General features: G+C 43.3%; 1 protein-coding gene across 1 annotated transcript in view; it reads right to left on the bottom strand.

Annotated features, from left to right (window-relative positions):
- Positions 1–24,642, bottom strand: part of Cpsf160 (cleavage and polyadenylation specificity factor subunit 1) — a 265,363-nt gene that overhangs the window by 181,107 nt on the left and 59,614 nt on the right. The window contains exons 10-11 of the mRNA XM_080283825.1: positions 18,658–18,864; positions 1,680–1,798 (exon numbers count right to left, since the gene is read on the bottom strand). Of these exons, the coding sequence (XP_080139951.1) occupies positions 1,680–1,798; positions 18,658–18,864 (326 nt within the window). The remainder of the gene's footprint in view (positions 1–1,679; positions 1,799–18,657; positions 18,865–24,642) is intronic.

Raw genomic sequence — 24,642 nt, 5'->3', positions numbered from 1 at the left:
CACAGCCTTTTTCCATTCAGCCGGCACAGTTTCACTCATCCGTGCCTTTTTACACATCTCCAACAAGCACTTCATTCCACTCTCTCCACTACACTTAAGGATCTCTGCATAAACCTCATCAACCCCAGGTGCTTTCCCATTTTTCAACCGCTTCACAGCACTTTTCACCTGTGCGAGTGTCACGTCTCCTGACATTGCATTCCTTCTTTGCACACCCCCAAAACCAATCATGTTTACAGCTTCTTCCCATTCATCAGTCTTTCAAAATATTCTTTCCATCTGGTCCTTACTTCATCTCCATGGGTTAATTATCTACCATCTACATCCTTCACACCATCACATTTCTTTCCACTTTCACTTCTACATTTCCACACCTCTTTCCAGAATAACTTTCTATTTTCAGAGTAGTTCGCATTCATTTTTTTCCCTAGATTATCATTTACCTCCTTTTCCCTCTTCACTAGTCTCTACGTGCTTCTTGCTCTCAATATACTCAGTTCTTATTACAACTGAACTCCTATAACCACTATAGCCACTTCTTCCTTTTTTCCTCCACCGCTCTCTTAACCTCCTCATCCCACTATGCTGTACCTTTCTTCTTTGTTGTTACTCTTGCCACACCACACACCACTTTAGCATTCCTAACTAAGCAGTCCCTATATGCATTCCACAGCTGTCCAGACCATTTCATTCCAGTTCACTGATTCTAACTCCTCCTCTACTTTGGTCCTGTAATCATCTGCCATTTCTTTGATCTTCAGCTTCTCAACTTTCAGTGTTTCTCCCTGACTGCTCCTCTCTCTCCTGATCCACCTCACTCCTCTCAGCATGATCTTGCATACTACAATCAGACCCTTCACATCGTCCTCGTATCAGCAACCACTCCCATCACTGACCTCTCTGCGAGCACGTAATCAATCAGGCTTCTATCAACATGATCCCCATTTCCTCTATACCATGTATATTTATGTGCATCCTTGTGTTTGACATACAATATTTTTTTCCATGGTTTTCTTGGTGTTTAGCAATACTTTGGATATTCCTATGTTTAAATATGGCAGACTCACCTGAAAACAGTGCCAAAATTAGGAGGAGCACTGTACAAACAGTGGTGTATAGGTATGGTATTTTTTGGTTTCCATTTTTTTTTTTTTCCATGGTTTTCTTGGTGTTTAGCATTACTTTACATATTCCTATGTGCGTTCTGATGTCTAAAAATTGCAGCTTGGCCTGAAAACAGTATCAAAATTAGGAGGGGTACTGTACATACAGCAGTGTACAGGTAGGATGTTTTTGGGCTTTCATTTTTTTTTTCATGGTTTTCTTGGTGTTGAAAATTATTTTGGATAAACACTATGTATGTTTTGATGTCAAAATATGGCAGAATGACCAGAAAACACTGCCAAAATAAGAAAGAGTACTGTATATACAGCAGTGTTTAGGTTGGGTGTTTTTTGGTGGTCAGTAGTTTTTCTGCATGGTTTTCTTGGTGTCTAGCATTACTTTGGAGGTGGGTATAGTTAGAGCCTTGGTATAGTAGGGGAATAGCGTTCATTATCTGGATGTTGCCACTACCCGGACACGCCTTTGGCTCTATTATATCCAAATAAATGAGGGATTACTGTAGTAACTTCAGTCTTTAGTTACAGAAAACAAATTCAAAGACAACAGTTGCTCACTTCTTGATCTCTGCATCTGATCTGAACCTCTTTTGGTTGTTCTCCCTGTCTTGTGGATACTGAGTAGTGAAGAGGCCCGAAACATCACAGTAAGCGCAGATGGTCTGTAGTGGGGCATTCTGATGAGAAAGAAAAACAATACATATCAACCAAAATTCAAAGTGGCAAACTCATCATCATCATCACCATCATCAATCCACATACATTCCTTAAACTCTAAAGTGCTAACAGGATCAATGGGTCCTTTTTCAGGATTATGCAAGATACCATAAGTGATTGATAGAGGGGCTTTTGGGAAAAACTGCAGACTCTAGGCTCTGACCTGATTGTGATGTATATCGATGACAAACAATGAGAACTAAGTCCTGAGTAGGGAGGAGGGAGGACCTGGCCCATACCCATGGTGGGGGGGGGGGATTCTCCCACCACCTTCTCGCCACCTTCCTCTACCCCTATACCTTTGTTCACTCTCCCCCTCCCTCGCCCATGACTGCCTCCTGCTCCCTCCCTCTCCCTCCCCCACCATCCTCCATCATGCTGCTGTGGTTCCCCCTCTTTCCCCCCCCTCCCTGTCTCTCTGGGGAGGGTTATGTCCTCCCTACCAACCCTCCACACCCCTGAACTCCCTCTCTACCTGTCCACATTGAATCACATTATTTCGTATCCTATCCACTCTCTGTACTCCACATGCATTCCTCAGCAGTCCCATCTCCAATGCTCCTATTCTTGACTTTTCATTTTCATGCCATACCACTGTCTCACATCCATATGATAATGTTGGAACCAACACTCCTTCGTGTAAGCCACATGCAGCTGCAACATTCAAGCCTCTGTTTCCCATCAGGGCCTTCATAGCACCAGCTACTTTCCTACCTAGTGTCAGTCTAATTTCCATTTCCTTTGCACATTTTCCTCCTTTTTCTATCACTGCACCCAGGTATTTGAACTATCTCACCAATTCCAGTCTCTCACCAGTCATTGTAACAATCACACTGGGAGCCACCTTTTCTCTCTCAATAACCATCACTTTACTCTTTTCTACATTCACTCTACAAAACTCTGCACTAGTCTACCACACTCTTGTCTGGTATTTACAGGTAGCATTGCATCATCAACATTCAACAAATTTGAGACATTCCATTCATCACCATTCATTACCAATGCCATCCTTCTCTCCATTACTCGTGTTTTTACTTCTCTCATCACCCTATACATATTGAACAACCATGGGGTCATCACACACCCTTGTCGCACACCCACAATGATCATGAACCAAACACTTAGTTGCCCATTTACCCATACACATGCCTCACAACCATTTTAAAAACTCTTGACGGCACCTAGCAGTTTACCTTTATTTTTATGTGTCCAACTCTGGACATAGGCTTCACAGCCTGCTCTCAAGGCCCAGTAGTCCTCCTACATACCATACACCTCTCTATATGTCACCACTTCGGCGCTAACACCCACTGTCCATATTGAATACGTGCTAGGGCTGTCTCATATTGGTATTACCAGGGGTATTTTTACGACATCTCTGTGGGTCTTCTGGTAGATCAGTAAAGTCTGATTTCATGAAATTCAAATCCTTAAACTGCTCCCTGCCTCAGCGGGGATTTGAACCTGGGTCCGGTAGGACTGCATGCCATCTCTCTACATATTGAGCCACCACCTCCTGTACATGAGCAACACCTTCCACAATACTTTTCTGTCTACTTTGTTGTATGTTTTTTCCAGATCTGTAAATGCCATAAACACCTTATAGTCCTACTCACACACCTTCTCCATTACCTGTCTTACTGCAAATATATGATCCACACATCCTCTGCCATTCCTAGAGCCACCCAGTTCATCACTCACTAGGACTTCTGATATCTCTCTTACTTTCTCTATAATAATTCTCCCATACAGGTTACTTACCACACTCAGTAGACTTATGCTAAGATAATTCTTGCACTCACTTTGTTCACCTTCATTTTTGTACAAGGGTACAATCACTGCCTTTTTCCACTCTACTGGTAATTTCATTCACCCATACCTTCTTAAATATCTCCAACAAGCATTACATTCCACTCTCTCCACTACACTTAATCACCTCTGCATACACTTCATCAACCCACACATAAAGGAGACAGCCTGAGGCATGGGGTACTTGAGGACACGTGATTTTTTATGACCATGACTGTACAGTACCCCTCCTTATTTTGGGAGTGTTTTCCGACCACTCTGCCATATTTAGACATCAAAACACTCATAGGAAAATTCAAAGTAATGCAAAATACCAAGAAAACCATGCAGAAAATCCACTGAAAACCAAAAAACACCCTACCTATACTGTACAGTCCTGAATGTACAGTACCCCACCTTATTTTGGCACTGTGTTCAGGTCATTCTGCCATACTTTGACATCAAAACACACAAAGGAATATCCAAAATAATGCTTAAAAACACACACACACACACACACACACACACACACACACACACCCTGTCCATATACAACTGTATGGACAGTCATCAGCATAAATTCGCTGCAAGTCTATCGTGTGATGTGAGTCCTTTTGTCTGGCAACAAAGTATGGGGACTAGTTGCCACATAGACTTTTATGCACTTTAAAGACGTGTTTTTAAGAAGTGGTACTAGTGACTGCCTAGAGTACAATATTCTGTATACCATATTTGATTAGTATAAAAAGGTGCATGAGTTGACAATGTTATGGAACGATGTATGAGCTGGTACTCTGGTATCCCTTATTATAACTGTGTCTAAACTTCCTTCCCTTTTCTCCCCCTAATTCCTTCTGATATGGTATCCCCCCCAATCCTCCCTGTCCTTCCTACCCCCCACCCACATTCATGCCTCTCCAGTTTCTCCTCTCCCCACCTTCTCTACCTTCATTCATTTATTCACAGCACTGACTGGATTGGTGCATCGCAATTCTCACTTGACTGTTTTTTAAACACAGCCTGCCCTATTCCCAGCTGCTCGCAGTACTACCAAGTATATCCAAGGTTTATTATCACTATTCTTTCCTGTTCGAGTCCCACTCTCTCCCTCCCCGTCTCCTTCCCACTTCTTTTTTTTCAGTTGTCTTTCTTTTCTCCACCCTTTGTCACTACCAACTGCCAGAAGATATAGGAACATTGAGGTCTCGCTCTTGTGATGTATTCCTTACTGGTGTTTGTTTGAGTGAGCCCGGCATACCATACACCTCTCTATATGTCACCACTTCGGCACTAACACCCACTGTCCATATTGAATACATGATGGGGGTAGAAATACCAGCATACCCCGGCTTAATGATGAGGGTATAAATACTACCATACCCAGCCTAACGATGACCAAACCCGGTATTGATTTCTTTTACCGATTTTGATGATATTTTAGTCAAAATTGTGTTTACGTTGATTTATAAATTGTTTTTAGACTTAGATTAATGTATTTTAGCCACAGGTAGGGTGAACATTGTCATTTTGGGGTACAGTTTACTAAGCCTGATTTTTTCCAGACTTCTATCTATCTATCTATTGCCAAACGCCTCAATCCTGTTTGGGGTGGCACAAACAAATCGCCTCCACGTCGTCCTGTCCCCTGCCATTTCACTGCCCTGCTCCCAGCTCACACCCCCCTCTCTCATATACCTCTCCACCCCATCCCTCCATCTCATCCTCGGCCTCCCCCTCCCTCTTCCCCCCTCCACCTCACTCACATACACTCTCTTCATCAGTCTTTCACCCTCCATCCTCTCCACATGGCCAAACCACCTCAGTGTGTTCCTCATAACACTTCCTACCACATCCATATCCACACCACAACGCTCCTTTATATCCTCATTCGTCAGCCTGTCTCTCCATGTGACTCCACAGGCTCCTCTTAAATAACTCATTTTCACTGATCTCACTCTTGACTTGTGTCCTTCCAACAATGTCCAAGCTTCGCTTCCATACGTTAGAGTTGGTATCACAATACTGTCATGTAGTAACTTTTTCACTTCCATGCTCACTTCCCTGTTTCTTATCACTGCTTTCAAAGTACCAGCAACCTTTCTTCCCTGCTGTACCCTTTCAAGCACTTCACCCTCCAAACCTCGATCCTTACTCATCACACTACCCAAGTACTTAAACGTACTCACATTTTCCAATTCCTCACCATCCAACCTCGCTGTACATTCACTGACTTCACCTCTCTCAAAGACCATCACTTTACTCTTCGCTACATTCACCTTTAGATTCCGTTTCTTGCACACTCTCCCAAACTCATCCACCAAGCCTTGCAGCTCCTCTTCGTCTTCACTCAACAACACAGTATCATCTGCAAACAACAGTACAGGGAGTTTCCAAACACTATCCTCTCTCACCAGGGCCACTCCAACATCCACTACCCTACCTTGTACCTCTTTTATTACCCCATCCATGAACAGATTGAACAACCATGGAGACATGACACATCCCTGTTTCAACCCAACCTCCAAAGAGAAAAATTCACTTAGTTCACCATCCACACGCACTGCAGCCTTAGCACCATCATACATACTCTTCACAGCATTCAACAGCTTTCCATCTACTCCATATATTCTTAACACTTTCCACAATCCTTGTCTATCCACCCTGTCATATGCTTTCTCCAAATCCATGAAAGCCGCATACAACTTCTTTCCCTTCTCTAGAAACTTTTCCACTAAAGATCTAAGAATGAATATCTGATCTACACAACCTCTTCCCTTCCTAAAGCCTCCCTGTTCTTCTCCAACTAATTCCTCTGTTCTTTCTCTAACTCTGTCAATAAGTAACCCACCATACACTTTTCCTATTATACTAAGACGACAAATGCCCCTATGATTACCACACACTTCTTTTTCCCCTTTTTCTTTGTACAAGGGAATAATTATACCTGACTTCCAATCCTTCGGGACTCTACCTTCCTCCCAGGCCAATCTGCACATCTTCCACATCCATTCTACTACTATCTCTCCCCCATGCTTCAGCATTTCACCACACACTCCATCAATTTCTGGGGCTTTCCCCAATTTAACTTTCTTCATTGCTTCCACAACTTCTATCCTACTGATTTCTTCCTGTCTTCTCACCTCCCTCCTTCTCCCAGCCATTCCCCAGCCACTTATACTTGCATTACTTCCATCCTGTATGTTCAACAAATCCTTAAAGTGTTCTCTCCATCTGCTCACTTTTTCTCCCTTCTCCACTAGTAATCTACCATTTTCATCTTTCACTTCCCTGCTAACCTCACTTCCACCCTGTCTTACTCTCTTCACCTCTTTCCAGAACATTTTCTTACAGTCCCTCCACTTTACTCTCAAATTCCTTCTAAATTCCTCATCCACTCTCTTCTTACTCTCTCTTACTAAGTCTTTCTAGACTTATATTTGATAATTTTCAGATTTTATTTCTTGGTTTTAGTGAGTTATTTACAGGTGTCAGGCTTAGGTTAGCCTGACAGCTGTTAGCCATTTAGATTGGCTTTAAATTTGTTTTTGGGCTCATCTGGGTGGGTTCTGAGCTTGGTTTGGGGGGAAATTTAAGGATGGTAAATGCTCCACATTGCTTTACATGTTAAAAGCACCCCGATATACGATACCCCGCCTAACGATGGGGTTTTACCTAACCAATTTCATCGTTAATCCAGGGTATGCCTGTACTCGTGGCTTGTGGTCTGTGTTCGATGGTGGTGGTAGTTGGAAAAGACTTAGCCCGGTGGCTGCAAAACATTGGATATTCGGTGGGGATGCATATGGACGTTTTGACATAGCTTGCTGGTTACAGTCGTACAGTAATACTCAGGTGCTGGAGGTTCGTTGGGAGTGATCGGATGAGAGCGTGACTTTGACCACTCAGTACGGGGACAGACGGACATTTTAGCTCAGGTTGAGGGTTACAGACTACTTCCTGCTCAAGACTCGAGCCCAGCAGCCACAATACCGAATGTTTGAACATGTCGGCTGGCTGGCTTAAGTTCTCGGGGATTTTCACATCCAGATAACAGTAAGTAAGATTCAGATAATGGTTTAATAGAGCCAAGGTCCAGCGTCCAGATAATGAACACATCTGGATACTGCATGTCTGGATAAATGATGGACTACTGTATATATATATATATATATATATATATATATACACACACAGGCCAACCCCAATTTACGATACCCCTAGATGTGATATCCTGTAAATAGTGATGGGGGCAGAAATACCACCTTACCCTGCCTATTGCAGGCCTAACTCTAGTTCTGCAATGGGTTTTTCTTTTTCTTTTTAATGATTCTGAAGATATTTTTGAAGATATTTTAATTTCGTGTTTAGGTTGATTTATTAACTGTTTTTAGACTTAGATTAATGTTTTAGTCATTGGTGGATTGACCACTGTCATCTGGGGTACAGAATCTCACTCTTCAGACGAGGTACAAAACAGCGTGGACAACAAGGCAACTCAACAAAGAATTTTTCGTGTTTGACCATTCAACTCTAATCTAACCTATCATGGAGTACATAATAATAATTCTAAATGAATATTTATAATTATGAAGACCTTACAGAGTAATTACTTCATGCACTGATGAAGACTGTGATAATGATAAAGCATGAGTTTACATTTGGGCTGTTCAAGGAAAAATGCTTTGAAAATACAGTAAAAGGGAAAATCTAAATAAATGTTGGAAAATAAGAGAGACAAAAATAAACTAGGACAGTAGCTAACATCATCTCCAGACATTACCTTCTGCTCCCCAAACCTCGCCCCCACTACATCATGGAGAGTGGTCAAAACCCTAGGTTCTGATCACCTCATAATCATCACTACCAAAACCAGAAACACCCCAGCTGGCCACAAACACACATATACTAATTATAAGACAGCCAACTGGGAGGCCTTTGTAACTGAAACAGAACAACATTTCGAAACACTAAACAATATACCCATCACAAACATCAACACTGCTGTGCCACTTTCAATACAATTATACGAAACGCAGACAAAAGACACATCCCTAGAGGCAACAGAAAGAGAGACAACCCCAACTTCACACCACAAATTCAAGGCCTCATCAGCCAATGGGACACACTGCGACACTCCCCAACACCCCATACACAAGACACCGTACAACAAATACAAGAACTCAACACTCAAATAAACAATAAAATATCAAAACAGAAAACACTAAACTGGAAAAATTACCTCCAAACACCTGACTACAAAACAAACATCAGCAAACTCTTCAAAACACTAAACAGCATCACACTTTCCAACAGCAACACCACACAATCATACGCTCCCATCACAACAACAGACACCATACCCTCAAACAAACAACAAGCAAACACTCTCATCAATCACTTTTCACAAGTCAGCCATCTAAACCCCCGTCCCAAAGACTGACGTATCATCCGACATAAGAGACAGTTCCCCACAGACCCAGACTACGCACCTTTCACTTACAACCAGACAAAGCACGTCATTAACAACCTCAAGCACTCATCTGCCTGTGGACCAGACAACATAAGCAACATTCACCTTAAACACTTAGGACCACAAGGCATACAAGCACTCACCAACATATCAAACTACAGCTACTCACACAACATAATACCCAACATCTGGAAGCTTGGCAATATCATCACTATCTCTAAACCCAACAAAGACCCCACGTTACCCTCCTCACATCGCCCAATCATACTCCTCTGCATCCCCTCTAAAGTCACTGAACGACTGGTACTACAACTAATCACACCTCACATACCCCTAGCCCAGTCACAACATGGCTTTAGGCCACTACACTCCACAAACACCCTTCTTACAGACCTTACACAGAGAGTTTTCAATGCCATGAAACCAGCTAGACCACCACACAGAACACTCCTAATCACACTAGACATTAGCAAAGCTTTTGATGCCATCCCCTGCCACAACTTCACAAACAAAATACTCAACACAAACATGCACAATAACACAAAAAGATGGCTGGCAAACTACTTAGCAGGCAGATGTCCACACGTAACATTTGCCAGTCAGTCTTCTAACATCAGAAACTTCACAAACGGCATCACCCAAGGATCTGTTTTGTCCCTTACACTCTTTAACCTATACATGCACGACGTACCCACACCCCACACACCACAGATACACATAGCTTCCCATGCAGATGATATAACACTTACATGTACGCACAAAATGCAAACACAGCTGCACACATCATTCAACCTTACCTCAACACACTACACGAATGGTTCACCACAATCAGGCTCAAAATAGCCCCAGCCAAATCTACAGTGACTTCTCACAAACTGGTCAGCAGAACACAGTCACATCCCACACCTCACCATAAACAACACTCCCCTACCACACACACACACACACACACACACACACACACACACAAAATCCCTGGTGCAACATACAATACATCAATGTCATTTAAACAACACATCACAAACATTAAAAATAAAATAACACCAAGACTCAATGCCTTGAGGTCACTTGCCCATACAACATTCGGACACAACAAAGAAACCACTACCACAATATACAAATAATACATACATTCAGTGATGAATTATGCATGCCCTGCCTGGGCTTCTAACCTCACCAAAACACACTACAACACTCTACAGTCCATACAGAACAAGGCCCTAAAAGTAATCACAGGCTGCACAGCTACTACACCCAAAGACCACCAACATCAAGAAACCAAAGTCCTCAAAGTCAAGGATCAGTTAGACATGAGAAGCACCCAGCTTCTTGCTGCAGCCTCCACAAACCCACAACATCCACTACAGTACATGGCAGCACATCCACCCACACCAAGGAACATCAAAACAACACCTAGCACACGATACCATACACAAATTCTGTCATCTCTCCCCCCTCGCCCACCTCAGACCAGCTTCCAGAAGCATATCCACACTCAGATCACTCGCTGCTCCATTCAGTCACTTAAAGACAACACACAGTTGGATGCACGGCCTCCTGACATCCACCCTTCTGAATCCTATCTTCCTTGTGAGTACAGGGTCCACCTGGCCAGGTTGAGATGTGGGCACCATCCAGCCCTCTTAAGCTACCAGAAGAGACCGGATGACTCCGTCGCTGATGCCTGTCCGGGATGCAAAACAGCACCCCCTACTATGAAGCCATTATGGAAGACTGCATTGCACACAATCACCTATGCCAACAACACAACATACACTCTTTGAGAGCTCTGTGGGAAAGCCCGGTCTCGGCCATGGCTTTCCTAAGGGACTCAGGGCTGTTCAGCCAGACTGCCTAGAGAACAACCACTACTACTACTACAACATAAGGGGCCGTTGAAAAGGCTATCACGATCGCATCATCGATCGATTAATCATGTGTTTACATTCAGGTTGCTCAAGGGAAAACACTGAAAATACAGTACAAAGGAATTTCTAAATAAATGTTGGAAAATAAGAGAGACGAATATAAAAAGCTCAGCAACAAGAACAGAAATTACATAAGGAGGGGCCGTTGAAAAGTCTATCACAATTGCATCATCTATCACATTCCCCATCAAGAGAATTCCCCATTAAAACATCAACGATTCTCTGTCACAACAATTTGCAATTTGGATGATTCTGCGTCAATCATTCATTATTATTATGCATAACAGATGTTTATTTTATTGTCCCAGGACCATCTGATGGTGGGATTGTATACAATGCTGCTGCTTCTTCTCTAACGAGTTTGAATTCAAGTCAGAGATCCAGTGACCTTAACTGGGTACAAGCGAGACACGCACTGGTTTTAGGCTTAGGTTAGCTTCATTTACAGCTGTTAGGTCATTTAGATTGGCCTTAAACTTTTTTTTGGACTCATATGGGAAATTGGGTGGGTCTAGGACTTGGTTGTGGGGGAACCCAAGGCTCAAAAGCATATCCCTACACAGGTATACCCCAATACACGATATCCCTAGATGCAATACCCAAGCTTAGTGATGGGGGTACAAATACCACCACAGCCCATTAGACGATGGCCCTCCGACGTCGCATCCACAGGTAACAAGCCAAAATTTTGAATCACACGCTCTCCCGAGGCCAGCTGAGCCCACCCGCCTCCCAGATGCGCAGAAACGCTCGAGAAGGCCCCACAGCCATCGCTCACCCTGCACTCACCCATATCGTTCTTCTCACACAGGCCATCTCAGTGTGGGGAACTCTTACACCACCCACCACGCATTGTGTTGCATCACCAATGTTACACAAGCAGCTATTGTAGTGCATCATAACTGAATAAGAGCAGTGATACTAGTCATGCGTGGAGTGCGATTTTGTGTGATGCCATAAATAAGTGTGATTATGTCTGGTAAGGATGATGCATGTGGTGGTGCTAGTGGTGGTGGTGTTAGTGGAGGCCCTAGTCAGGGTGGTCAGCAGCCTGCTAATGTTGGTGCTGGTGATGTTCCTCTGCAGCATGTGCATAAAACTCTGTCTCTAGAAGTCAAGCTAGATATTCTTAAGCACCAAGAAAAAGGCAAGGGTACGTGTGCTATCACCTTGGCTCTCCATCTGGCCCAGTTGACTGTCTCCACCATCAAAAGAAGGGGGAAGCCATTAAGACTGTTGTTGGGGAGGTTGCAATCTTATCCACCTCCTGTATCACCTGCCAGAAAGAGCCTGCGATGGAGAAGCTGAAGCGGATGCTGCGCACATGGGTGGAGGATCAAAACAGAAGGAAGGCACCCATAAGCCAGGCAGTTATTTGCGCCAAGGCACTCTCACTATGGGAATAAATCAAGGCAAGATGGTATCTTTATGCTAGCATGACCTTCAAGGCTACCCATGGGTGGTTTGACCGCTTCAAGAAGCAAGCTAATCTCCATGTGAAGATGTACAGTGAGGCGGTGAGTGCAGATATGGTGGCAGTGGCAGTGTTTCCTGACAAACTGAAACGCATTATCGAGGAGGGTGGCTACAGTGCGAAGCAGGTCTTAAATTTTCATGAGACTGGGCCCTTTTGGAAGAGAATGTCCACGAAGACATATCCTGCAACAGAGAAAAAGTCTACACTAGGGTTCAAGGCCTTGAAAGACCAGCTTACACTCCTGCTGGGGGGCAACCCCGAGGGCTACCTCAAGTTGAAGCCGCTCCTCGTCTACCACTCCGAGAACCCCAGGGCTCTGTTGGGGTATGTGAAAGAAAATCTTGGGGTGATCAGGAAGTCCAACAAGAAGGCCTGGCTGACATCCAACATCTGTTCATCATATTTCCACTATGTGAAAGAAAATCTTGGGGTGATCAGGAAGTCCAACAAGAAGGCCTGGCTGACATCCAACATCTGTTCATCATATTTCCACTCCTACTTCTCTCGTGTCCTCAAGAGGTATGCCTCCAGGGAGTATATGGCGAACAGATTTCTCATGGTGGTAGACAATGCGCCTAGCCACCCTCCCGTGGTGAAGAAATGGGTAAGCAACACAGAAGTAGTGTTCCTGCCCCCCAACACCAGGTCGTTGTTGCAACCGATGGGCCAAGGGGTGACTGCTGCTTTCAAAGTGTATTACCTCCACCGCACTATGCAGCAGTTGGTGAGGGCCTGTGACAGTGACAATAGGACGATAGTGCAGAATTTCTGGAAAGGGTATAATATATGCTGTGCCATAGAGAACATCACGCAGCATGGCATGAAGTTAGCCAGCCCATCATGAACGGTATGTGGTGGAAGCTGTGGCCAGAGTGCATGCACTCCTTCACCGGCTTCCCCGAGGGCATGCAACCTCCCTTGGTGCAGCATGCGCAGCAGAATATTGTGGAACTGTTGCATGAAGTGGGCGTCGGGGAGATCGACAAGGAGGATGTGGAGGAAGTCCTCGAAAGCCACAGGGAGGAGCTTAGCAACGAGGAGCTCCTCAATATGGAGATTCAGTGAGCGCACCAGGAAGCACAGGAGGAGGAGGTCATCCCTGAGGTGTGAGCCCTCAATATTACAATTCTGAGGGAGATGCTGACCAAGCTGGACGACAGGTGAACGGGCGCTTTTACTGTACATTTACTTGTGGCTTGTGGTCTGTTAGATGCCGAGTGGCCATGCTGAAACACAACGAATTGTGACCGGCGGACTTTCGACCTTCGACAGAGAGGTGGATGACCACTGTCACTGAATATGTACTCGTGGCTTGTGGTCTGTGTTCGATGGAGGTGGTGGTAGTTGGGAAAGACTTAGCCCCCGTTGCCGTGCGATATTAGACATTCGGTGGGGAATGTGCACGCATGTTCTGACACTGCTTGAGGGTTACAGTCGTATTACTCGGGTGCTGGAGGTTTCTTGGGACTGACTGAATGAGCGCGCGATTTTGACCGTTCAGTAGAGGGTCAGATGGACATTTTAGCTCTGGTTGTGGGTTACAAACTATTACTAGTTCACGGCTTGAGTCCAGAGGCCACGATACCAAATGTTTGGACGTCGGCTGGCGAGCCAAAGTTCTCGGGGACTTTTACATCATCAATGACAAGGGAGAGTGGCCATGTGTAGTTTGCCACAAGGGTGTGGGAAGTAATTCCATCTTGTGCGGTGTGCGTGATAAATGGGTGCATAAGAGATGTAGTGGTATCAGAGGTAGACTGCGAGATAATGCTGATTTTATGTGTACAGCGTGTCGGGGTGAGCAGGTGGAGATTGTCAGCCGTGAAAGGATTGAACTTGCTGGTGAATCTCTTGAGTGTGTGGAAGAGTTTTGTTATTTGGGAGACATGTTGTGTGCTGGAGGTGGGGCTAGAGCTAGCTCTGTGGCTAGGGTGAGAAGTGGTTGGAAGAAGTTCAGGGAGCTCTTGCCTCTCCTGACACTGAGAGGACTCTCCCTACGTGCTAAGGGGTCTTTGTATGCAGCATGTGTTAGGAGTGTAATGCTGTATGGTAGTGAGACCTGGGCAGTGACGGAGGAAGATATTCGCTGGCTCAGACGTACAGAAATGACAATGATTAGGCGGATGTGCAGTGCATCCCTGCGTCCAAGGCCTGGAGGGGCTGGGTTTACAATGGAAGAGTTGAGCGGTAGGATGGGACTGGAGTGTATTGGTGTTATGATGAGGAGAGGTAGATTGAGATGGTTTGGACATGTGGAGAGGATGGGGGATGATAACTGGGCGAGGAAGGTGAGAAGTGTTAATATTGGGGGTGGGGTTATGAGGGGTAGACCGAGAAAGAAATGGGATGAGGTCATTAAGTGTGACTTCAGGGTTAAGGGACTGAACAGGGAGGCTGCAATGGATCGTGCAGCGTGGAGAGCTGCCATTAGGTGACCAAGGCCGACACATGCAAGCATGTTGGAGCCTTTAAAAACGAAAATGAAAATGAAAACGATAATAGCAAGTAAATTCGGATGGTGATTTAAAAGAGCCAAGGCTCAGTGTCCGTATACTGAACACGTTCAGATAACGAACGTCCAGATAACTGAGGTATCACTGTACAGTGCTCGTCAGAAGTATCGAGCGCCCTGCGTCCCTCCTACGAAACAAACCTTTCAACATTGAAAAAACATATAAATACTGTAATGCATTTTATTTACCTTTAGTGCTTCGTAGGGTATCTTTTACGCTTCTTCATGGACCTGAGACGTCTTGGAAGTGAAAGGGCAATGCTCCTGAGGTGCTGGAGGGGTATTTTCTCCCAGGAGTCACGAATGGCGGCTTCCAGCTTAGGTAGAGAGCTCATGTCCTTCCCTTGGAGACTCTTCTTTACGAGGTACCAGAGGTTTTCAATCGGGTTGAGGTCTGGGCTATTGCCTGGCCAGTCTTTCATGAATGATACCTCGCAGTCATGAAATCAATTGGTGACCGATTTGGCCTTGTGAAAAGGACCACCGTCCTGCTGAAACACTTGTGCACCTGTTAGCTCGAAGGAGTCTGGTAAATGATCACAGAAGCTCCAGGTAAACATCCTGATTCACTCTTATGTTCTTGGGAAGCACAACAAGCTTCCCCAAACCTTGACCAGAAAAACAAGCCCATACCATGAGTGAATCAGGATGTTTAACTGTGCTTTCTACATACCGTGGGTCAAGTGGGTCACTACCTTTGAGTGGGTACACATGTGCTCCTCTGTTTCAAGTGACACTAAACGTTGCCTCATCAGACCACAACACTGACAACCATTGCTCCTCACCCCAGTTAAGATATTCATTAGCAAAGGCAAGCCTACGAAGTCACTGTTTTTTTGTGAGAAGAGGCTTCTTCACAGACCTGTGACTTGTGTAAAACAAAGTTCATGGACCCTATAAGACACTGTTCTCACAGACACCTCACCAAACACTTCCGGGTTGCTCTACTTTATTTTCCTTGCACTCACACGAGGATTAAACTCCACTGCATGTTTTAAAACATTAACCCCTACACCGCGGGCTTGTTTACCAATGACTTGCGTGTGCCGCGGGGTTATTTGGGCTCCGACAGACTCTCAAAAAATATTTGCCAAAAATCAGTTATTAGTCCTAGAATAATAAAATTAAATATGCTTATGGAACATACCTTCAGCTTTCTCCTGGAATGATTGTTGAGCCTTCGTCGGTTACCGTAGGACTTGTGGAGACCTCTGAAGTAGGGTAACGAAGTCTCCACTTTACACTTCCCGACAACCCGTAATATGATTACCACAGCCAGATACAAACACTATAAACACTATTCTACAATTTTCAAGTAGTTTGGGATCCATACTAAAAAAAAAAAAACACTGTGAAAGCAATGGAAATTACGAGCGCGTCTGATCGTTGCACTGGCACTAGTTCGCTCTTGGTAGTCTGTCATTTATTATTCATAAAACCCCTCACAATTTATATTTCTATTACTATATAACACTTATATATATCTACAGTCTTTATCCATAAGTTTCCTTCAGTAGTATTAGTTTATTGTCACTGTAGGGATTCAATTTCTTTCAGTAAAATACGTAGCATTCACTTTCTCGTCCTGTATACTGGCATTGAGAGTGAATGTCACTTTCATCTTCACTCTCATAACTCATAGCATTCAGACATGCTAGAGTGAAACTTTCACTTTCATTACTCCTAGGGTATATACTCGTATTCTTATAATACTACTCATTTACATTTCTATTTACGTTCTCTATTTTATTTACGTTATTTACATTTCTATTTTATTTACACTGTGTTGTGCACTGTCACTTGAAATAACTTATAAAACTATTTTCCATTGTTCACGTATATTTACATTCATTACTTTCACTTGCTGTTTACACATTATTTACACATTATTTACAATTCCACTTGCACTGTTTTACTCAATAGAAAGATCGTAGTCACTCTTTTATCAATTGTCAGCCCTTTACCTCTTTCCACACGAGGTTTAGTAGGGGGTAAAGGTCACAGGGCCATTTGCATAGGGGTGAAAAAAGGCCTTGAAGTCAGCAAGAAGAAACATACGTACTCTCACTTCGGAAGATGAGAGTGAACTGATAACGGAGGACCAGCGTAGAGGCCTGCTAGGGGTTATTCAGAGTTACCAATATTACTTCTTGAAACAGCTAAGTCTAGCACTGATATGATTGGCAGGAAATCTAGACAATACATTATAAATTTGGTAGTTCCAGATGAATGTAAATATCACTTAGGCTTCTCCCTTCCCTCCTTATGTGTATATTTATTACGAAAATAGATTAGAGGCCTACTTAGGAGATATATAGTCAGAGCTACCAATGTTATATCTTGAAACAGCTTTGTCTAGCACTGATATGATTGGCAGGAAATCTAGACAATACATTATAAATTAGGTAGTTCCAGGTGAATGTAAATATCACTTAGGCTTCTCCCTTCCCTCCTTACATGTATATTTATTACGAAAATAGATTATACGGCATATTTCAAGGGGAAAAAACAGTGAAAATTAGCGAACGAGTGCACGTGAGGTGTTGTCAGGTGATAATTAGCCAATTCCAGGTGTATGGCACTCTCACTTACCTTATTTCTTTCTCGTATATATTATTTGGTATAAGAATAGGACATAGGGCTTATTTCAATGGATGAAATCAGTGAAAAATTCCAGGGATTTACTTAGCGTAGCACGGCCGGGCAGGCGAGAGGATAGGGTAATGGAGGGGGGGTAGGGAGGGGAGTCAAGAACGGGGAGAAATGGCTAAATTGTCAACAATGGATGGGAGTACAGATGAGATTAGGAGTGCTGACTAGTGTTGGACATTGGCAGTACTGATAGATGATACAAGCCCCCACTTGGAAGCCCGGGTGAATTCAAAATAACACAGAATCACAAAAGCGACGCCCCGCGGTATGATCCCTTGCTCCCAAGCGTCACGAAAGTGACGCCCCGCGGTTAAGGGGTTAACAGACCTTGGAGAGGTTTTCCTAGGCCTACCAGACCGCAGTTTCTTTGTGGGAACTTCACCACTGTTTTCCACTCGAAACTGAGCGCACCACCGACGCACTGTCGATTGAGCCACACCAACCATTTCACTGATTTCCTTTGTCTGGTGGCCTGCCTCCTTTAGAGCAATGATCTGGGATATGAATCGCAAACTTGTGGCTCAATTTTTTCCTCCAGAAATGGGTGATTCTTTTTTGGCCATAAGTATTGCGCGCCCGGCGGTAGGCGCTCGATAATTTTGACGAGCACTGTATGTATGTATTTAGTGGATCTAAACTTTCATATAAGGGAAAATTTAGGCTTGCGCTTGGGGTACCTGGTACTAATAATGATAAATCCCATAGGTTCTGTGTTTATTTAGTATCATCATCCACCATGTTCAGTACCAACTGTGCAATAACCAAGGAAACAGAGCATATTCTTCACCAACATATGCTTAGCATGTACATCTACAAGTGGAAAAAAAGAAAGAAAAAAAAAAATGATAATTTTTCCTGTTTTATGAACACTGGGGATGGTCCAAGAACTTGTAACTGCCCACACCAAGTGCTAAAGATAATCAACATAAAGACAGCTTGATATTTAAGTGAATTCTTCTGTACCACAAGGACATACTCAAGTGCCAACTTACTCCAGTGTTAATTGGTTTACTGAGCGTAAGCCGTGGAGGTAAACCTCGTGGGGTGATTAGCGTGAAAATCATGAGGGTGCCACTCAGAGCTAATACAGCCAGATAGGGGTCGGCTAGAGATGCTGCCACCAGGGGACTCCCAACATCTACTGGAATGTGCTGCAGCTGGTTAGTCCCTTCCAAGAGTCGCACTCCACCACTGGTAACCTAAAATAAAGGATGTATTGTAATAATCTATGTTTCCTTCTGCAACAAAATAAGCTATTTAACACATCATTAAGGTACTTGTGATGAATGCTTTCACATTATGGCACTGACATAACTACAGTCAGCTTGTTTTCATCTGACAAAACTCGACCATTCTCACAAGATCAATACTACAATGTGCTTGTATGAAATTCAGTGAGCTTTAGCTATGAGGCAGAAATTAATCTCCTTGGTTACGAGACAAACTCACTCTCCAATTTGATCATACTTTGCCTTCAAGTGAGTTGAAAGGAGTTACAGATCTCTGTCAGGTTAATATAAACTGACTATATCATGCAAGCATGTTGGAGCTTTCAAAAATGAAAACGAAATGAATATGAAACAAAACTATATCAGTCCTGCTGTCCATTTATACAAATCCTCTCTATACCCTTAAAGGGGAATGGTAGTCTAAGGAGAGCTGCAGCTTCAATCTGCAGTCTGCCAGGTTCGTGTACCAGTGAGTCAAGGACTACAACAATAACAACACATTAAATACTCAGGTTTGAGTATCTGTTAAACATCATATACATACAGTATTACCCAAAGACAATTTTCCACTACAGTAAAACCTCGATATAACGGACTTCAACAGACCGGAATTCACTTTTATCAGATCAAGGAGCTACCGGACTAAATTCTTATCCAGTATATCAGAAAAAGTCCGATAAAGCCAGAAGCAGTCTGGACTGCCTGACCACGTCAGCTATGTTCACCACAATAGGGACAGTGTATGTGAGGTGGAGGGGGAGAGAGGGAGGGGGAGGGTGAGGATGAGATGGAGGGATGGAGTGGAGAGGTATATGAGAGAGGGGGTGTGTGAGTTGGAAGCAGAGCAGTAAAATGGTGGGGGACAAGGCGACGTGCAGGCGATTTGTTTGTGGCCACCCCGTACAGGATTAAGGCGTCTGGCAATAGATAGTGATAGATTATCAGTGTACAATACAGTATTATTTTATGTATTTTATCATTTGATTAATGCAGTGAATGTATAATACAGCAGAGTACTGCAATGGTAGTGAAAAAAGTCTAAAAACCATTGGTGCGATCCGGACTAATGTCTGATACATTGGAAAAAGCCCAGGTTAGCAGGGGGAATTGCGGATGTCACTTAAATCGGAATTTCGCTTTTTTCAGAATGGCTTGGCCCCAATTAGTCCGTTATAGTGAGGTTTTACTGTTCTCCACTGTGGGAGAAAGGATCTAGAAAAAATATATAAAAATAATAATAGCAGGTATGGGGCTGTGGCCAAGCCTCAGGCCTCGTAGTCAAGGTCAAGGCTTTTACAAAACCATGAGTCAAAGTCAAGGCTGGGTCATTTTAACAAACTTTGAGACCAAGGACAAGGCCCTTTATGGGACGCCTCGTAAGACCTATGCTTAACTATATACGGCATATCAATGCTGTTCTTATAAACTTTTTGGTCTATTTTAAGCAAAGTTATACAGATAATTTACAAAGACTGGTGGTTAACTTTCCTTTCTTTGCATGTACAGTACAGCTAAAAGATTATGCAGAAATTTGTTTCTTTAGCAAAGTTTATACACTGGCAAACTTGTGATTCTGTTCTAAACACCATATACAGTCGGACCTTGCTGTACGTTTGTTTGCTATGCAATAAACCGCTAGAAAGATGAGCTAAGAGTTTCGCCAAGATTTGCTATCATGATGGCGAATTTATCGCAAATTCGTTAGATCAATAACTATGGTGGCCGCAATGACAATCCCATGCATACATGATGCCTCCTGCACAAGCCTTCAATCAGCTGCTTGAGCCAAGATGGCCACTCACTGTTTACATTCGTTGAGACCATCTACCGTTCATTCCATATTGTGCATACAAAGCCATTGAAACACCACCGCTATTATCAAACAACAGTGCAAATGCATAACAAATAGTGTGACGTATGATATTAAGTGAAGCGATAACTTTGGGTCTGGTTAGTACTTGGATGGGTGACCGCCTGGGAACACCAGATGCTGTTGGCATCCCTACGTGTCAAGTAGGGTTGGTGGAGGATTAGTGCCCCTCCCTGTAAAACAATTAACTCTAAGCCCTTGGCCACCCCGTGTGGGATACATGGCGTCTGACAATGAATGAATGAATGAATGATAACTTTTTGTATGTGGTAGGTGGGGGCACTCACCATCCACTCACTCGATGTAGTGCTGCTCTCGGGTGTCTACCCTTTCCTCTCCTCCATCCTTCTTTCCTTCCATCCTCATTTGTCTTTCTTTCCTTCATTCTTTCCCCGTCCTTCTGCCTGTGGGTGACTTTACCTTCGCTCTTCTTTCTTTCTTTCCTTCATGCTTTCTTCCTTCTGCCTGTTGGTGACTGTACAGAGTGACAAGCCAAATGGTTTCCTGTACACCAGGGAACCATTTACTACACTAGGTGGTAACCAAATAACCAAATTTTGGCGCCTGGTGGTTTAGTGGGTAATTACGGCGTTCCAATCGGATTGAGCCAGTGAACGCTTATATCCAAGGGGTGGTTGGGGTTTACTGCTCATGTAATGTCACTCAGGGATGAGTGAGGCTGGTCATTCTCATCCAAAATGTCAGGACCAACTTGCCTAGCCCCGGGTTCCAACGCTGCTCATGGGGCAATGTAAGTTTGGAGAAAAAAAAAAAAAAAAAAAAAAAAACTTTGTGTGTGCAATACTGAACCTTATGGCTTGGAACTCGCGCCTACCATGCATACACAGTGCCTCCCGTGCGAGCTACACCCAGCAGTTTGAGCCAAGATAGCTGCCCACTGTTTACGAAATGCTGTGAGTCTCCCTTTCATTCCATTTTGTGTGTGCAAGGCCATTGAAACAACACTGCTTTCGTCAAATAACAGTGCAAGTGCATAACAAATTGTGCAGTGTGCAATGTTGTGAGGTTATAACTTTCTTTTGTGCAAAATATTGAAACTTGTGACCTGGAAATAGTGTCTCCCGTGCATCCATCATGCCTCTCACGAAAGCCTACAATTAGCTGTTTGTGCCAAGATGGCTGCCCAATGTATATATTCGCTGTGATCATCTCTCTTTCATTCCATTTTGTGTGCACATGGCCACTGAAACACCACTGCTAATGCCAAATAGTGCAACTACACTGCAAATAGTCCGCTGTACGACATTAGGAGAAGTGATAACTTTTTTGCTGAAATACTGAAACCTGTGACTTGGCAATGGTGTCTTGGAAGGATGCTATCCCTAGAAGACAGTGTGGTGCTACTGAGGGTGCTAAGGGCAAGCCTAAAAGGGTAAGGTTTTTAAAATTTAAGGTTACGTGGTCATACAGTAGGCCCCCTCCCTATCCCCACTGAACCCGTTATACGTACCTTGCTAAACAATCAATTGCTAAGCAGTGGGTTTTCACTTGAAGTAACCTCATCGTACTTGTAAAACAAAGCATAACTAACACTCAGTGTCCCTGCTGAATACCCAGTTAGATGGGGGGGGGACTTCCCCCCCCCCTTTTCACTAACTACCTTGTTCATCATCCCATTTCTTCTCTCTCTCTCTCTGTCTCTCAACAGACCACAGCATGACAATAACTGGCAATCTGCCAAGGATGTCTGCTGGTATTTATGCCATCAGCAAAGCAACTGGCGTAACTTCCAGGTTAGTGACTTACTCAACCAACAAAGGGTGTAATTTGTTGACTCATTTGGCAACTTATATGAGAAACAAATTTTACTTTCATTATGGTGTGCATTTAAGTGATAGTGGGAAGGTTCTCTCTGATGACTTCTTTAACCAGAATCTCTTTAGCTCGTTGAGGTCAAGCTATGATGTGGTGGGAAGCGTTCCATTAGAGACAACAGATTTAAAAAAAAAAAAAAAAAAAAAAAAAAAAAAAAAAAAAATTTCTCAGAAACTGTTAGAGGCTCTCCACGACAATCAGAAGACCCCCCATATGAGAAAGAATGAGGTGGCTCTCTGTCATGGAAGGACTCTGTCTGATTGGAGGACTGTTATGTTACAGCAGCTGGAAGACAGTAGGCTAAGCCCCAGAAAAGCAATCGTGCTCCTCAAGTAGGGGAACCACAGATGTTGAATTCTTCCTCTGACTGAAAGCAAGAAACTAGACCAAGAGAGAAAAAAGTATCTTCAGTGCCTCCAGGAAACAGGGACAGCAAAAGAGGTTCCAGGAAAAGGCTGGAGCCCTTTCAGATAGTTTTCTTCAATAGTCCACCAGTTAGAAACAAACTGCCCAAACTCAATGCATTCATAGCTACAGAACATTTTGATGTTCTGGCCATTACAGTGTTGCAGATTCAGAGACAGTAGAGATTCTGTAGGAAAGTTTGAAATTCTTAGTTACAAAATGTTTCATAAAGTCCACGCTACAAGAGAAGGGGGCGGGATTTTAATGTATGTCAGTGATAACTTCAATCCTGCTGACTGTAAAATTTGGTCAGGCCAAGAAATATTAGGAGTGGACCATCACCCAATCAACAATGCGTACAAAAACTTGCAGACAATGATCAAGATACTGTACTTAGTTTCCAGATCACTTAAAGTATATCATTTACTACACTTTCTGATGAGAACTTAACTCTCATGGGTCTTGCTTCCCCTTTCTTATATGGCTCTATCCTCCTTACTTCCTCAATTTCTTTTTCCCATTTGCTTCCTTCAGGATCAATCATGCCCAATATTTTTCTCACTCGATTCGAGTCTCTAGAGTCTCACAGATCTAACCTTTTCTTCCTCCTCCCTGTTTCCAAATATTACCACACATCTGTCCCTTTCTACAGTTTCTCAAACTATTTTCTCTTTTTTCTTCAATATTTTCACTACATTTAAAACCATTTTTTTCTTGTTCATTTCATTTCTTCCTGAATGATTTCCCTTACGCTGACCACTTCTTTCTGTTCTTCTTCCACATGTGCCCACTTTGCTTTTTGCTCTTCTAACACACTACTCCATTTTTTTTCTTGTTCATTTCCTTTTTTCCTGAATGATTTCCTTTAAGCTGACCACTTCTTTTTGTTTTCTTCCACATGTCCCCACTTTGCCTTTTACTCTTCTAACACACTACTCACCTTCTCCATTTAGTTACTGCTCTCTTCTAATTTTCTCTTTAATTCGATATTTTCTCGTTTCAAATTCTCGATCTCCTGGTTCGCCGTCTCACTGGCCTGTATCAGACCCTGTAAAGCGTTTTCGATATTTTCAGGTATGTTTCTTAATACTAGGTCCTCCATTTTCTTTTCTAGTTCACTTATTTTCATAATCAACATTTTAACTAAATTCACCACACATGTTTCACTGTCAAATCCTGGAAATTCAGGTCTCTCAATGTTTACATGGTCAGCTATGTTTGACAGTTGGTTACAGTACTAACAGCTGTTACCAAGATTCCAATGAACATTTATTTATGCTCTTTACGTTTTTGGCCGACTATATTAACAGATAATACTTTAAACTTTAGACAAGACTACATGAGATAGGACAAAACATAATTCCTGAAAAACTTCTTAAGGTGTGTGTGTGTGTGTGTGTGTGTGTGCTGCTGTTCATTATTTATATAAGGTACCTGTATAACCTAGTGACTTAAATTTTGCTGCATACATGGTTCTGAGTCACTGAGTTCTATAGTATGGAGAGGCTTTCTCATGGGTAGCAATGTGTAATTTATGTAGCCGCCGCCAGGGCGGTGCTGGTGTAGCGGCAGCCATGTTACACCACACCTGATGCCCGCGTTTTTGTACTGAGCTGCTCTGTGGGTTTTTGAAAGGA

Source organism: Coenobita brevimanus, chromosome 98, assembly GCF_032717465.1.
Source record: "Coenobita brevimanus isolate Jiangsu-jjx chromosome 98, ASM3271746v2, whole genome shotgun sequence".
NCBI classification, from domain to species: domain Eukaryota; kingdom Metazoa; phylum Arthropoda; class Malacostraca; order Decapoda; family Coenobitidae; genus Coenobita; species Coenobita brevimanus.
Note: the sequence above shows the minus strand (reverse complement) of the source record. Positions and strands in the feature narration are given on the sequence as shown.